The sequence below is a fragment of the Chinchilla lanigera genome, unplaced genomic scaffold, assembly GCF_000276665.1.
Source record: "Chinchilla lanigera isolate Chin_1 unplaced genomic scaffold, ChiLan1.0 scaffold00178, whole genome shotgun sequence".
Lineage (NCBI taxonomy): Eukaryota > Metazoa > Chordata > Mammalia > Rodentia > Chinchillidae > Chinchilla > Chinchilla lanigera.
This window is the reverse complement of record NW_004955579.1, coordinates 1,196,122-1,211,750: the sequence shown is the minus strand read 5'-3', so window position 1 is coordinate 1,211,750 and position 15,629 is coordinate 1,196,122. Positions and strand designations below refer to the sequence as shown.

The 15,629-nt window shown below is 49.6% G+C and overlaps 1 protein-coding gene across 1 annotated transcript in view; it reads left to right on the top strand.

The window, feature by feature from the left end:
* Positions 1-15,629, top strand: part of Vipr2 (vasoactive intestinal peptide receptor 2) — a 52,092-nt gene that overhangs the window by 961 nt on the left and 35,502 nt on the right. Inside the window, exons 2-5 of the mRNA XM_013509665.1 lie at positions 66-161; positions 1,945-2,044; positions 12,475-12,582; positions 14,592-14,689. Of these exons, the coding sequence (XP_013365119.1) occupies positions 66-161; positions 1,945-2,044; positions 12,475-12,582; positions 14,592-14,689 (402 nt within the window). The remainder of the gene's footprint in view (positions 1-65; positions 162-1,944; positions 2,045-12,474; positions 12,583-14,591; positions 14,690-15,629) is intronic.

Here is a 15,629-nt window from a genome sequence, read left to right as displayed (position 1 = left end):
GCCGGGGCCCCGGGTCCCCGACTCGCGTCCGCGCGGCGGCGTTCGGTCCGGCTCGGCTTTGGACTTGCGCCGGGCTTCGGCCCGGCCGGGTCGGGCTCGGGGTCGGGTTCGGGTCGAATCGAATCCGGGCGGGTTCGCGCTGCGGTAGAGTTCGATCGGATGTGAGTTCGGGCTCTGGATGGGGTTCGGGGCGGGTCGCGTTCGGGCTTGAATTGGGGCTTGCGTCGAGCCGGGGTCAGGTTCCCGCCGCCGCGGCCCCGCGGCTGGCGACGCTCCGCCACCTGGTCCCTGTCACCGCGCGGCGGGCAGGGAAGTTTCCTGTGGGGACCGTCCTGCCTGTTTCAGGAGTGCGGGGGAGTAATGAACTGAAAACAGGTTTGCTGCAGAGTGCTCAGGAATTTTTACCCTCGCTCGAAGACCCGTGTGGGGCGGCGGTAGCCCCCTCTCGGCCCCCTCCCGGCGGAGCTCGCGCGGGGCGCGCGTGCGGGGACGGCTGCGGGGCCGTGGTCCTGGGCTCCCCAGCCCCGGGGCTGCGAGGGCAGAGCCCAGCCTGGCTGAGGCAGCGTCAGGAATTGCGGCCTGAAGGTCTCTAACCTGTGGAATCCCCATAAATCACTGCTTTGCACATTCAAACAGTCTTGGTATTATAGTGCGTTTAACATCCTAATGTTTTACCTTTTAAATCAACATAATTTTAAAAATCGACAAAATTTCCTTAAGTCGGAAATGTGGCCCTTTGGCTTGAAAAACAGCATACTTGGGAACAGGAGTCCACCTTTGGTGGTTGTGTGATAAATAATGAGCTAGTAACACTATAGAGACCCTGGTTGTTGTTTGTTTTGTTTTGTTTTTTTTTTTTTTAATGGGATAAATGTGGCAGAGATATACAGCATTAAGTTTCTTTTAATTCTGCTAGGAAAATGCATTTCTGCTTGGGATTCTAGGCTGTGTTAATAGTGGGATAACTAAACATAGACCCATGACATTGCCAAGAGTATGGTTCTCCTTGGTTACTGTTTTAGTAAAATTTTGATAAAAGGGAGAGGGGGAGAGACTGAGACAGAGTGAGATAAAGTAAGATAGAGGGAGGGAGAGACTGAGACAGACAGGCAGAGACGGAACCTGCTGAGCAGCCAGGGGCTTGGGCCAGCAAAGTAGGCCCTTGCTGAGGCTGGCAGAGGTGGAGAAAGCCAGCAGTCAGAGTGTGTTATCGTCTGAGACTGATATCGTCTGGCACTTTTATGTGTCAGTAAACACCATCAGTGATGACTTTTGTTGCGTTTGTAGACCCCACAAAGGTTCTGACTCGAAATTACCATTCTCCCTGGAGTCCTAGCAATGGATTCTCGTATGCCTGCCTCCTTCCTCATCTTTTTAATCTTTCCGAAAGCTCTTTCACATCAAATTCTAAGTGAAAAACTGATTACAGTTTTATTTGCATTCTTAGGGTTAAGTTTTGAACATGTCCTGAGGCCGGTAAAAATGTAGTTGTCCTGTTATGACTCTGCAGTAGACACGGAGAAGCCCTTGGAGAAAGCGAGCTGGCGTCTCCAACAGTGGTCCTGAGAGGAAACGTGCATTTGCTTTAATCTAATCAAAGGCGGTGAAGTGAAAAATTTGAGTATCAAGAGTAACGGTTTAAAGGGCTCTATGGTCCCAAAATTAGTGCTAATGACATACAGTGTATTCTGCTAGTTTATTTTCCTGCTCAGAAAAAAAAAAATATTCCATTGGGTTTTATATTTGTCTTATGAAACATCTACAAAATAAGTAGTAAGAGTTTTGTAAATAACCATGCCAGAAAAATGAAGGTGAGGCTTCTAAATGAATTTCATTTGGGGAGTAGCTTAGAACGGTGAGATTTTGGATTCTTCTTTAGAACTTTTGTTTGACTGCCCTTTTATGCAATTAGTAGTTACTTCTCTGTCTTATAACCTTGAACAGGTGAACAGCATTCACCCAGAATGCCGATTTCATCTGGAAATACAGGAGGAAGAAACAAAATGTTCAGAGCTTCTAAGCACTCAAACAGAAAAGCACAAAGGTAGGTGGTGATATAAGGAGTCAGCCTGTGCTTGTGGTAGATGGTGAACACCTGACTGCCGCATCTGGGAGCCCCTCTCCTGCCGAGGGTGAGAGTGTCTACATCTTAAGGGCAGGTCCACTTTCCAGAGGTTTATTGAACCAGTGGCAGAACTCATGCAGGACTGTGTCAGTGGGGTCCCCACACCAACCTTTTAAAACAAAGCGTTAATCCTTACTAGTGATGGTTTCTGTGATTTGAGGAGCAGCAAAAGGAATGACATCGTTTTATGTAGTTGTTACGCTTTGCAAGCACAGCTTTACTTTTTCATAGAAGGAACATTTATCTGCATTCCTGAACTTTAAACTCTTAGCCCTGTCACAATGATTCTTCTCCAGTTAATGACAGTAGAAACTTACCAGAAAGCCAACGGGAAAATGGACTTCTGTTTCCCTGCAGACAGCCCTATTGTGAGTACTGCAGACTGCAAATATGCTGTGAGATATGCAGAGGGCTACTGAGTGTCCCACAGCACAGGTTCGGGCTGTGTAGACCCTGGGTCCAGTTACTGTTTAGTGATAGCGCAGAGGCTTCGCCTGTGAGCTTTCTTTTCTCTAGTCATGCCATCATTTATTTTCTTCAAGAACGAAATTAAAATGAAGTGAGTCTCTGTCATGACAGCCTGGCACCGTGCCTCGTAGAACAGAATGGGAGCCATGTAGGTAACTGGGATTTTCTAGCAGCTACATTAAAATAATAAAAAGAAATGTGAGATTACTTTAATAATGCATTGTATTTGCCCAAATATGTCTGTTTATCATTTTGATTTGTAACACTCAACATTGAAATTATTACTTTTACATTTTTCCTACTAAGTCTTAGGAGGCTGGTGTGCTTTTTGCATTTCATAGTACATTGCCATTTGGGCCGCAGGCAGCCCGTAGTTCCCATGCTGAATATAGTGGCTCTGACTGTTACAGACAGGCATCTCTGCGCTCCCTGTCCCCCATGTCTCATCTGAAAAACAGCACTCTGGCTCCAGGGCCCCTTCCAGCTTCACAGACAGCACATGCTGAGGGTTGGCTCTGGGGACCAGAGTGGGTGAGTGAGCTTATGGCCGCACGCTGTGCTCTTTTCAGTGAAAATCCAAATAACCCTAGACAACAGGGCTTGGAATCAGGTGCTGTTAGGGTCCTAAGGGGCAGCCCTCTGTACCTCCATTCGCTGCTCCCTGAGGAAAAGTAGGTTCTAGCTCCCTATTTTCAGACTGTTTACCAGAAATATAAACTTTGTATAAAATATTTCAATTTTTTCAAACTTTGCAAACAGTGTATTAAAAACAGGTTCTGCAGGAGCAGGCAGACCTCTGTGGCCAGCACTGCCTGCTTTGGGGGTGGTGGCTATGACTCCTGCTAGGTGTTCCTTCCAAAGATAAGTCTGCACACTAAAAAATACTCTTCAGAGAGCATCTGTGGGTGGCACCGGGGGCCTGGGCTGCTGTTCCTGAGGTGCAGAGCTCTCCTTGCACCAGTGTGGTTGAGAGCAGTAGGTGAGACCCAGGCCACAGAACGCTGCCTTTCCTGGATGTGGCAGGAATCCCACTCAGTTTTCTTGCAATGATAAGTGTCTTCTATGTCTTCTTGTAGTTCAAGCTTTTAATTTCAGTATTACGTTCTGGCAAAGACATGTAATATGTGCATCTGATTCGTTCCAGCATTCTGACTGGCAGGACATGCTCTGGCCAGTGGCCCTCTGTGGAAAAGCAGAGCTGACAGGGACCACCGTCCTCAGCTCTTGCACAGACAGCCTGTGTCCACAGTGCTGCTGCTTCTTCTTTGAAATAAGCATGGCTCAAATCCCAGGGATATAAATAGTAGTGAGCTACCAGGATGGAGATACTGCAGGTGATGGGAACCAGGGCCCACAGCACCAGCGCTGAGCAAGGCCACAGCACGTCAGCAAACATTTGTGAGCAGGCTTTTGCTTCACGAAGTCAAACGTAACAGAAGTATTTTTATGTGGGAGTCACTTTTAGATTCCATACCGATAATGAATAGGCGTGAAAGAGCACCAGAAACAAGAAAAACTGATCTTCAATTTTTTTTTTCTTTCAGTCTTTGTAACATAGGGTCTCACTGGGCAGTTCAGGCTGGCCTTGAATTCACTTTGTAGCCCAGGTGGCCCCAAACGCGTGATACTCCTCCTGTCTCAGCCTTCCAAATGATGGGATTACAGGAGTGTAGCACCGTGCCCAGCTTCAATTCCTTTTCTGTTTATTTTTGTTTTCTGTGTACTGGGGTTGAACCCCAGGGCCTTCCTGCTAAGCTCCATCCGCAGCTCTTTTTTATTTTTTATTTTGAGACAGGGTCTCACTACATTGCCTGGATCAGGCTCATACTTCCAGTCCTCCTGCCTCAGCCTCCTGCAGTGCTGGGACACAGCTCGTGGCCACTAGTCTTCAGTTCTAGTGAGGAGACTCCTGTAAGACTTTGTGACATGGTTGTGCTGGTCAGCTTTCTGTCCCTGCGACAAATACCTGAGAAGAAAAACTTGAAGGAGGACAGGTTTGTTCTGGCTCGTGGTTTCAGAGGTTTCCATGGCCAGCTGGCTCCCGGGCAATAGGCCTGCGATGAGGCCTGTATCACGCTGGGAACCTGTGGTGGAAAAATGCTGCTCACCATGGCAGGCAGGGAACAGAAAGAGCCAGCGAAGAATGTCCAGGGACAAGACACAGCCCCCAGGTCACGCCCTGCCCCTCCCTCCAAGCAGGCCCCAAGCTCCTGCTTCTGTCTCCTGCTGCAGCACCCTCAAAGTATAGATTAATCCATATGTGAATTTAGAACCTCACGATCCAGCCACCTGCCAAAATCTCAGCCTCTGAACATGCAGAGACTTTTGGGGGACGTTTGAGGTCCAAATCATAGCAATAGTCAATTAGAAAAACCTTGTAACAAATTGAAACAAAAACCAGTTTTAGTTCAGAATGTTTTCAAAGCATTTGCTCTGTCCATTGAGGTGTCGAGCTCAGTGACCACAGGGATTCGTCACCGAGCCCAGCTTAGCCTTGCCACCTTGTGGGCGTGATGCTGAAGGCCATAGGTGCCTAGAGACCTTGCTGACTGCCCGTGCCTGGCTGGGCCAAGGCAGGCGCCTCCCTCGTGTGACGTCATGTCATCTTCTGCTGGCCGCAGGGACGCAGCAGTATTTGGTGGTACCTGCACTTTCTGGGAAGTTCCTTTCCTGCATGGCACAGGGTTGAAGCGTGGATGGCAACCGCTGACTCAGGACCAGGCCTCGGAAGGTGCTGGCCTAAACGGCTGGGTTTGATTTGTTTTAAACAAAAGGTGCTAAATGGACTATGGTCTACATCTCAGGAACCAACCGTGAGGGCTCCCCACTTGCAGGTCAGCAAGGCAACCAGCAATGGTTTCATAGGTGCCAGCAGAAGACACGAGGTGTCTGTGAGGCCAGAGACCAGAGACTAGAGCCTTTCTGCTTATGGTACCACACACAGCATGAGCTCACGTACTCAAGGTCTCATGAAGTCCCTTCGGGTGGCCGTGTTCATGAAGGCATCCGTGTCATGGCCCAGGAAAGCACAGCATCTCCTGGGGGCCACTGGCTGGTGTACCTTCTGTGCCCCAGAGTAGGTGCCTGTACCATCAAGCAGGTAGGGGAGAGTCAGGATTATAACCTCAGAAAGATGGCAAGGCATCTTCATGAGGCACCCATGAGGACACTTCCACAGGCCAGGTGACTCCATAGGGAGCTGGACATCCTCTGCTTCCCAGTATGTTGTATGGTCACCTTGCTGGCCACCACGGACTGTGGTTGCTGCCCCTTCCACTACATTGTCCTCAAAGAGAGGTAGCATCTTGTTTCTTGCCATATTCCTCAAATCTTTCTTTTATCTTTTTTTTTCCTTTTGGTTTTTTGAGACAGAACCTCACTGTGTACTTCAGGCTGGCCTCAAACTCATGGCCCCTCCCAAGTGCTAGGGTTACAGGCATGTGCCACCGAACTTGGCTTGCGTCCCAAGTCTTACAGGCCTTAGAAAGACACTTTAGAAGCTTTTGTTGAAGGAATTTGTGAATATTCTCACATTAGAAGTTAAGTGGGGGGCTAGGGATGAACCTCAGTGGTAGGGCACTTGCCTTGGGCTTAATCCCAAGAACAACAATCAATCAGTCAATCTGTCACTCCGTAAGAGAAAGAAAAGAGTGATTCATGCACATAGAAAAATACTGTTTAAAAATATATACAGTGAGAAGCCTCCACACCAGACCTCACTGCTGCTCATCTAGAAGTTGTATGAAGTCAGTAGGAAGGAACAGCCTGCTTCTTAGGGCCTGTGTCCTGGGACAGGCTATCAGCAAACCCTGAGCTGTGTCTTTGTCTCCTGAGTCATCTCCAGCCTCCTAGCATGGGGTCATCTTACAGCTACCCTGATTGTCTATAAGAAGAGCACAGTCTCATTTTGTCCTCTACACATTCCAGAGCATGTTCCTTCCATCGTTTTGACAAGTCATTGCTTTGGGAGCTTCCCTCAAAGGCTTCCTCCATCTCTGCTTCTGCCAGTAGCAATTATTGTCATCATTCCTAATTGCAGCTTCTCTAAATTGGCGTTTGGCACCATAGCCACCTTTGCTAATATATGGATGCATTTCTCCTTGTCTTACTGGGAAATAGTTTAAGGACAAGTAATGTAAATATGCATCCTCAGAACAAAAAGAAAAGAAATCCTCATGTGGCAGAATTTGTATAGTCATTGTTCCATTTAGCATGCCAGGACTCAGAGTAATGGGTGTTTGATAGTTGGCCACCTGAGCAGGCAGCCTCCAGTGATGTCTGCAGAGGAGCCCAGGTCCAAGGGCACTGGAGGTATGGCCAGCTGCACCTGAGGGTTTACTGCCCTGTCACCATGCTCACCTCTCCATGGCCGTGGGAGCTGGACCTGGGGCAATCATACCCTGCTTCCTCCGTGTTCCCACAGGGACCTCTGTGTCATGGTCCCTGATAAGCAGCTGCCCAGAGACCAGTGTCTGCATATTTACCGTAGGCCCAAGCTCAGGAAACAGACCCCATGGAGTCCGTCACACTGTATGGTCAGCTCATGTGGCTGTGAAGCAATTGTACCAAGTGTCTTAAGTGACCCCAGGTATCCAAGAATGGTGTCGCTTTGAGGGGTCTCTGAGCAGAAACCCACAGTGAGGTAGCAATGGCAATACTGCTGAATCACTGCCATCTCACTTCAGGGGCCTCTGTGGGCCAGGGCAGAGGCTACACATAGCTGGGTCTGGGCTCCGGGTTACAAGGAGGATCTTCAGTGTGCTGGACATTTGAGTGGGGTGCCTCTGCAAGAGGTGCTGGCCCAGAACCTCCAAGAGAAGGAAGCATCTTCTGTAAGCTTGAGCAATGCCATGGCTGTGTGAGGCTAGCAGGTGGGAGTCACTTACTGGGGACAGTTCAGGTCAGAACAGATGGCTGTAGTTCAAAGGACAAAGCACCTCCAAAAAATTTCTATTCCCAATTCAATTCCCAATTCCATCCAGCTTTTAGTTCTTTAAGTGATGATATGCATAGAGGATCAATGGCTTTAGGCCAAAAGGAAAATAATAAGTTTTTCTAAAGGACTTCAAAATGTAGAACTCCAAGAAATCCCAGAAACCTCTCTGCCCAGCCCTCACTTTACCAGAGAAGAGACAGAAGCTTGCCCGCATGGGGCTGTCCATACAGGTGAGCCCTGCACAGGTGGACCCCACACCAATGCAGCCCCACCCAGGTCCAGGCCCACACAGGTGAGCCAAGGGGGAGCCCCACCCCAGTGCAGCCCCACGACTGATCTCCACACAGGTACAGGAATGGACAGATGCAGACACAGGTGAGATCCGAACAGGTGAGCCTCACACAGGTGCAGGCACACAGAGGTGAGGCACACACAAGCCTGCCCTGCACAATACAGCCCCACACAGGTGATCTCCCCACAGGTGCCAGTCCACCAAGATAAGCATACTCCACAACTGATGGCTGTGTTGTCATCAAGCTTCTGCTACTCCTGCATCTGTCAGTTTCTCCCTGGGTTTTCATTGCTGTAGCTCAGTAGTATCATCAATATCCTATTATCCATTGATTTTTCCCTGAAACAGTTGTGTTTGGAAATGAGAACATGTTGAATTCTCTAATTCTAATTACTCTTTATATATTCATTCATCAGCATTCTCATAGTCTCATAGTTTTCTCATCAATTAAAAAAGAACAAAAATTCTTCCTAAAAGATCAAAGAGCAAGCATTTTTGGCCCCATTCAGTGCTTAAGTATAGTGGATATTGGGGGCTTACCAATGGAGATTTAACTGTTACATGTCTCACGTGTGAAACCCAAGGAAGACTTTCCATGCCCAGCCAACCCTTGGAACTTGGACCTTCTGTGAACTTCAGCATCTGTGCTGGCCTCCCGCAGGCTCCTTAGTGTGAAGTCAGTCTTGAGGGAGATGCTTTTATTTTCAGAGAAAGTTACGTGGCTGATGAAACCTGTCTCAGAGTGGGGAGGACAGGGTGCTGTGCTGCACCCTCCCCATCTCTGCAAAGAGGTGGCCAGCCCACCCCATGTACCCAGAGACCATGTGGGCATGCCAACAAGGGGCAAGACCCCCTTGACCATCACAGTACCCAGAGCTGGCCTTGACCCCAGGCCAGCCGCCCATGGTGGGGGAAATCCTGGGTATAGGGGAGCCTTCCCTAATTGGGTGTGGATTTAAGACAGGTACCTCAAAAATGAATTAAAGAAGTTATCCAGTGGTAGCTTGTAATTGCAGCTGTTTGGGAGGCTGAGGCAGGAGGATTGAGAGTTTGAGCCCAGCCTGAGCAACTTAGCAAGACCCTGTCTCAAAAGAAAATATTTTAAAATTCCTAGGACACTCCAGGGAAGGGACCTTGGAACAAGCCAAGAATATGGGTCAGGGAGGCAACCCCAAGCCCAGGAGCTCAGAGGCCAAGTTCAGCTACCCTCAGCTCTGCCATTGCCCTGGATGTGGCATCTAGAACATGGGGCCTCCCAGGTGACTTTCTTCAGAGCTCTGTCCTCAGAAACTCAGGATGCTGGACAGTAAGCCTGGCCCGCTCCTGGTTCTTCTTCCTGGAGTGTGACTCGGACAAACCGAGAACCACAGCCTTGGAGAGGAGCTCTGTGTAACTCCATGTCCTGCCAGATAGCCACTCTCCCCTGGCCACAGCAGACGCTATACTGGGAATGGCCAGGGTACAAGGAGTACTTTGCTGTGGGTTCTCCTAGGAAGGAGAAAAATCACCCTTTATAATAAGTGATCTTGGACCTGACTATGAGTCCCCAGTACAGCTGGCTCACCTGAGCTGGTCTCGACAGGCCAGAGCCACTTGTCTTCCCATGCTCAAGTAGGGCTTGCTCTCCAATTTCTCTCTCCTCTCTCCCATCTTCTTGCTAACATAAAAACATCCCTCTCTGCTTTTGATCCCCCGCACACAGAGGAGGCACAACCAGGGGGTAGTGAAGTGATATTCATGCCATGTCCTTCCCCCGTCTGGGTGATGAAATGATTTCCATCTCGTTCACCAAGATGGAGTTGGCCGGTGGCTTGGCTTCACACATGCCATATGGCACCCAGTTGTGTTTCCATCCCAGTAGTGGAGACCCCTGGGAAGGTGTCTTACTCAAATGGTGTCCTCGGGAGGAGTCTGGCTGCTCGTGTGAGGCAAGAATGTGGGACTTCAGAAAACACAGTCCTTTTGGACATGGTGGTCAGAGGCATTTAAATCCTCATGGCAAGGTGTTATGGCTTAGATCTAAAATGTCCCCCAGAAGTCTCTTGCGTTTGCAAGGTGATTGGATCATGAGATGCTACAGTCATCAGTGGAGTCATTTACTGATGAGCTCAGTAAATGACTGTGCTGGTGAGAGGTGGGGCCTGATTGGGCGTGACTGGAAGGGGGATTCTTGTCCACACTTCTCCCCTTGCTCTCTGTTTCCTGACTGCCAGGAGCCCTCAGCCAGGCCTCTCCACCATGCTGTTTCTGCCTTGGAGCCAGCCAACTATGGCCTGAACTCATGAAGGAAAATAAGCCTCTCCTTCCTTAAACTGTGGGTGTTGTGCCTGTATCCCAGCAACAGGAAAGTAACAAATATGAACAGTAAGGTTTTCAGCCTGATCAGGTGGAGAGGAGGTGGTTCTGGCCCTGCTACAGTCCCATCCAGCTCAGCTTCCTGGCACTTCTGGGCCTTCCTGCACAGCCTTGGTTCTGCAGGAGCTCTGTGGACCTCAGTACTGTGCACATCGGCTGGGTCATTCCTGCAGCACATCCAGCTGGAAGGCACAAAAGCCTTTGCTCACCATGGCTCTTCTCACAGCAGTGGGTTCGGCTCTTCCAAGAGACCCCCACAGAAGCTGCACCTCCCTCCCCCAGGGTGAGGGCCCACTCAGGCTAGAGGAAGGCCTTCAGCTCTGAATTCTAAGCCAACATAATGCATACATCCATGTTATCAATTAGAACAATTAGGATGTGAGTTTTATGGCTTCTGCTTTCTCTAGGATTGGCTCACCAGGCTTCTGACCATCCCTACCTGTCATGGTTTGGGGTTTTTGCAAGGGGAACAAAATAATACAGGGTACATACTTTATAAGATTATTTATAATAGTCACCCATAGAATCATATACAAGAGAGTACAGGAAATCTGTCCACAAACTAAAGGCTGAAAAATCCAGCTGAGGGTCTGGATCCCACGGTAATGTCCTGTATGAGTCCAGCTGAAGACCTGGAGCCCATAACAATGCCTCCCATGTGTCCAAATGGAGGTCTAGAGCCCATAACAATATCTCATGCAGGCCTGTTTCACGGATCTGCACTGTGAAGGCCCAAAGGTCAGTGGTGGAAGCTAGAAAGTCTTGCCAGCAGGATGAAGGATCTGTGCTAGCAGGCTGAGGGATCTGCACTAGAGCCAGGAAGTGACACTCAGAATAAGAACCAGAGCTCCCCCAAAAGGTACCACAGCCATCCTCAGCAACAGTGAGGTCTTGAGCTCCTCCCATGATCAGGACAGCCAAGTTCCCATCAGGAAAGCCAAAGTGACAAGCTTTTCCAGGAGACTGAGCAGAGTGTACCATCTTTCCCTCTGGAGCCAGGAAGTGATGCTCAAAGTGAGGACCAGAGCTCCTCCAAAGTGAACTGAAGCCATTCTCAGCAACAAGGTCCCAAGCTCCTTGGAGGATGAAAACAGCCAAGTTCATCAGGAAAGCCAGCATGATGAGCTCCTCCAACAAACCAACAACTCCTTGCAGCTTCTCTCCACTTCCAGCATTATCCCAACCACTTCTACCAGCTCCCAACAGCCTAACTTCTTCTCCAGTTTTGCCTCTGAGTGCTGGCAACAATCCTCAGGTGGGCCTCCCACCCAGCACCACACTTACGCAGCTCAGCTGGGTGTTATAAGTTGACCACCAGTTGTCAGTCCACCACACTACCCCAGCTAAGTCTCCAAGACTTTGACCCAAAAGGTGTCCCTTCCACCACAGTGGAGTGGAGAACAATAAGAAGAAAGTAATGATTCTCTTGAAATGAAAAAATAATTTTGAATTTTTAAATTCATTTTTTTAAATTAAAAATGTGGTGGGGCCAAGGGTGTATGTAGCTCAGCAGTGCAGCAGCTGCCTGGCAAGTATGAGACTCTGAGTTTGATTCCTGGTGCCAAAAAAGACCAAACAAATGTGGTCTAGATGTACAGTGGGATACTATTCAGCCATTAAAAAGATGGAAATCCCATCAATTGCAGCAACATAGATGGATCTGAAGCAAAATAGCTAGGTGAAGTAGGCACAGAAAGACAAGCGCAGCAGGGTTTCCTTCATGTGTAATCTACGAGTTGATCACAAAAGCAGAGAGGAGAGAAGTGGTGGCCAGCACCTGGAGAGGAGAGGGTATGGGCTTTCAGTTGGAAAGGAGGAATGTGTCCTGGGGAACTATCACATAGCAGGGCAACTGTACTTAATACTGTAGATTTCAAAATACTGAAAGAGAGAAATTTACATATTCTCACCCGAAAGAAGTACTTGAGGTGATGGATGTGCTCATTAGTTTAGCTTGATCATTCCACACTCCATGTATAGAGACACCATTTTTACCCCTTAAATACATAAAATTAGTTTTGTAAATTAACTAAAATAAAAGAAAGCCTTTCAAAGTTCCCAGTACTCTTGAATTATTCAGATATTTTCTAGCACAGACCTCGTCGTTTCTCCAAAACAAATTAAATGAGCACACAGGCCTGCCGTGTTCCTGGTGACATGGCTGTTTGTGCTTCTCAGAAGTAGCCTGCAAGATCGTTGTCTGATTACAGGTTTCCTCCCTGTGAACGTCTGACCAGAGCCACGTGCCCCTGCAAGCTGCCTTGGCTGTGCACCCTCACACTGTGCTTCTCCTTCCAGCCTGCCCTGGCATCTGGGACAACCTCACGTGCTGGCACCCTGCGGACCTGGGGGAGACAGTCACCGTGCCCTGCCCCCTGGTGTTCAACAACTTCTACGTCAAGCCAGGTATGCCCCTGTGTGCTGGCTTCTGCCCCATGGAGTTTGCATCTGAGAGTTGGTTTTTCCCTCATGGAAGCTGGGCCTTGCTTCCTGCGGTCACTTCTGGCCCCTTCTGCTGCCAAGTGCAGCCAGGGATCAGCAGGGCTGTGCCAGGGTGAGCACTGGCTTTGGGGAGCAGGAGGACACCATCCACTTGACCCTGCAGGGAGGCATGAAGAGAGAGGCTGAGCCAGAGACCACAGACTTAGGGAGTCACCACCAAAACTGCTTTCAGGGCGGTGGGAAAGGTGGAGAAGCTTCCAGTGGCCTCTGCCAAGAGAAACTCCCATAAACCTGAGAGAATTTCCCTGGGTTGTCTTCTTTTTCTTCTTCTTCTTCTTCTTCTTCTTCTTTTTTTTTTTTTGTTCTTTTTTTGGTACCAGGAATTGAACTTAGGGCCTTGTGCTTGCTAGGCAGGCACTGCACTGAGCTGCCTCCCCGACCCTGTGCCCTGGGTCTTGAGGGAAGGGAGAGAAGTCAGCTCCCTGGAGCTATGATACTGGCAGGAGGGCAGCCTCTGGGACTGAGCTTCCCTCTTGCTGGCTGGTGGCTGGGTTGCTGCACTGACCCTGCTGACCCAGCCCCGCCCCACCAGCTCCTTGGACATTACCTGAAGTTTGCAGCTTCTGAGCCTGCAGTCTCAGACACTGTCCAGACTCCTCTTTGGTTCCTGGCTTGCTCTGCACAGGGCACACACGCCTCTAGTTCCCAAGAGGAGGCTTTGGTTTTTGTGAGTGATCCGGACCTTCCTATCATGGGGACGTCTGTCTGTAAAACTGGAGAATAGAAGATACATCTGGAAACAGGAAAGCTTGATGCTTTGCAGAGCTGTGGGGAACTTTTTTTCTCTGGGTGGGTGTTGGAGGGTGGGAACTTTGAAGAGTAATAGTGTTGGACTTCAAATTAAAGTTCTGGAAACAAGACTGGGATGGGGGGAAAGGGCCCTTGCTCCTCACCTGCAGAAGGTCAAGGCTGAAGTCACACCTATGCATAGGTCATCTACATTCTTAAGTGATCTGAGTCATGAAACAATCTGAACTTTACAAACTCCCACCCAGCCAATGGCTGGGTCATAAATATTCTGGAAAATCCCAATCCTATTAGCACAGGGCTAGGAAGCAGTCCAGCCCTGTGAATACCTGTCACATGTGACTGGAGAGTAAGACACCTCTGGAGGACCACAAGTGGGTCCCCAGGGGAGCTATGCAGCCTGTGGAGTCAGGTTTTGGTCTTGCTCCACCCACCACCTTCCCTGGCAGGAGCTACTGACAGATTGCCACTGTGGTAGAATGAGCTTGCTCTAAGTTTTGTCTGATTATGCAAAGCCACGGGCAGGTAGGCATCTACAGTGTAAAGAAAGGCCAGGACTCTGGAGTCAGAAGATGTGTCTCCTACTCAGTAGTCATCCAACCTTCAGGACCTTATTCTACCATCTGTAAAGTGGGAGCAGCAACACTGCCAAGTCTGCCTCCTTAGGTTGCCCCAAACATAAAGAGATGATGTGAGTGAAGGTATTTGCTAAATCTGATGCCCAGGCGCCCCCCCAGCAGTACCAGGAGCTGGGACATAAGAGGAAAGAGTGGGACAGTGGGCAGAGCAGGGTTGGGTGGGCAGAGGGAGAGGAGCAGGCAGAGTGGGTGGCAGGGCCCATGGGGATTAGACTTGGTGATAGCTGTCTCTCATGGTGAGAAACATCAAAATCATTCTGCTCCAAAATAAAAGTGTTCTGATTTGCAGCAGTTAGAATTACAAGTTGTTTTTATTGATTTATGACAGGGTCTGTCCATGGTGTCAGCCCCACTGAGCCCATGAGGCAGGTGTGAAGAAATGATGTGGGTGGAGAAGCCAAGAAGGGCTTCTGCGTGGCCAGAGCAGATACCATTTCAGGATGGCCAGGCCTCTGCACTGCCAAGTTGTCCGTCCTGTGTCAAGTTTCCACAGACTTGTAGATAAAACATTGAAACTTTACTTTCCAGGAAACATAAGCAAAAACTGCACAAGTGATGGATGGTCAGAGACATTCCCAGATTTCATAGAAGCATGTGCCTACAACGACCCTGAGGATGAAAGCAAGGTAGGTTCCCTGTGTAATGCCACAGGCCCAAAAGTGTCCTCTTGTCCCTGTGAGAACATAAAGCTTCCTTTCTTCCAAGCAACGGGTGACAGATTGCTCCCAGGGTCTCTGTCTCTGCCCTGCTGCCTGGCATTTGGGAGCTGCTGACTGCTCCACAACTTGGAGGTCTGGAGGTCCACTCTTTTTCTGTACTTAGCTGGGTGACGGGGCGCCCAGCTGTGGGCTTGCTGTCTGGTCCTGAGCAGCTCACCTTCCTGCCATGTGGGTTTCCTCATCCTGGCTAAGACTTCACCGCAGTCTGGGTTGTTGAGAAGCCCTGAGTCTGTTGTGGACTTGACCCAGATGGAGCACCTTTCAGTCAGCCTGGGTCTGTCTCCTGCACAGAGGCGTCTGGGCAAGTGGTGCTGGTGGCTTATCAGGCGCACAGGGCCCACAGACAGAAACCCTAGATCAGAGCTGTAGCACTGCCAGCCTGGCTTTCCATAGTGACCTGCCTGAGGGAACCTGCTCTTAGGGATCAAGGACATTCCTATGTGCAGCAAGTGCACCCTCGGCCTGTGCCTCTGCCCAGCTCTGTGTGTGCCCACCTCTCCCAGCCTACACCAGTGTAGCACTGCGGTCCACTTTACTGCCAGACAGACCACTGTCGCCTGACATAGCCTCAGTCACCTCACACCTGCACAAGTGTGGGGCAGTCAGAGGCCCTGGGAAATACCAGCCTCTCACAGATTCCTCCACAGCCCACAAATATGGTGAAGCGCTCACTCCTGCCCCTTGACCTGCAGCAGGTCACCAACCTAGCACAGGTTCCCTTCTGCCACTGGGGCCTTTGGGGATCCCCCCACCTACTCAGCCCCTTCTTTCAAGCTTATCTTCTTCTCTTCACTGAAATTTACAATTCAAAGCCAATTATTTTCCCACCAAATTATGAAGCCCTTGG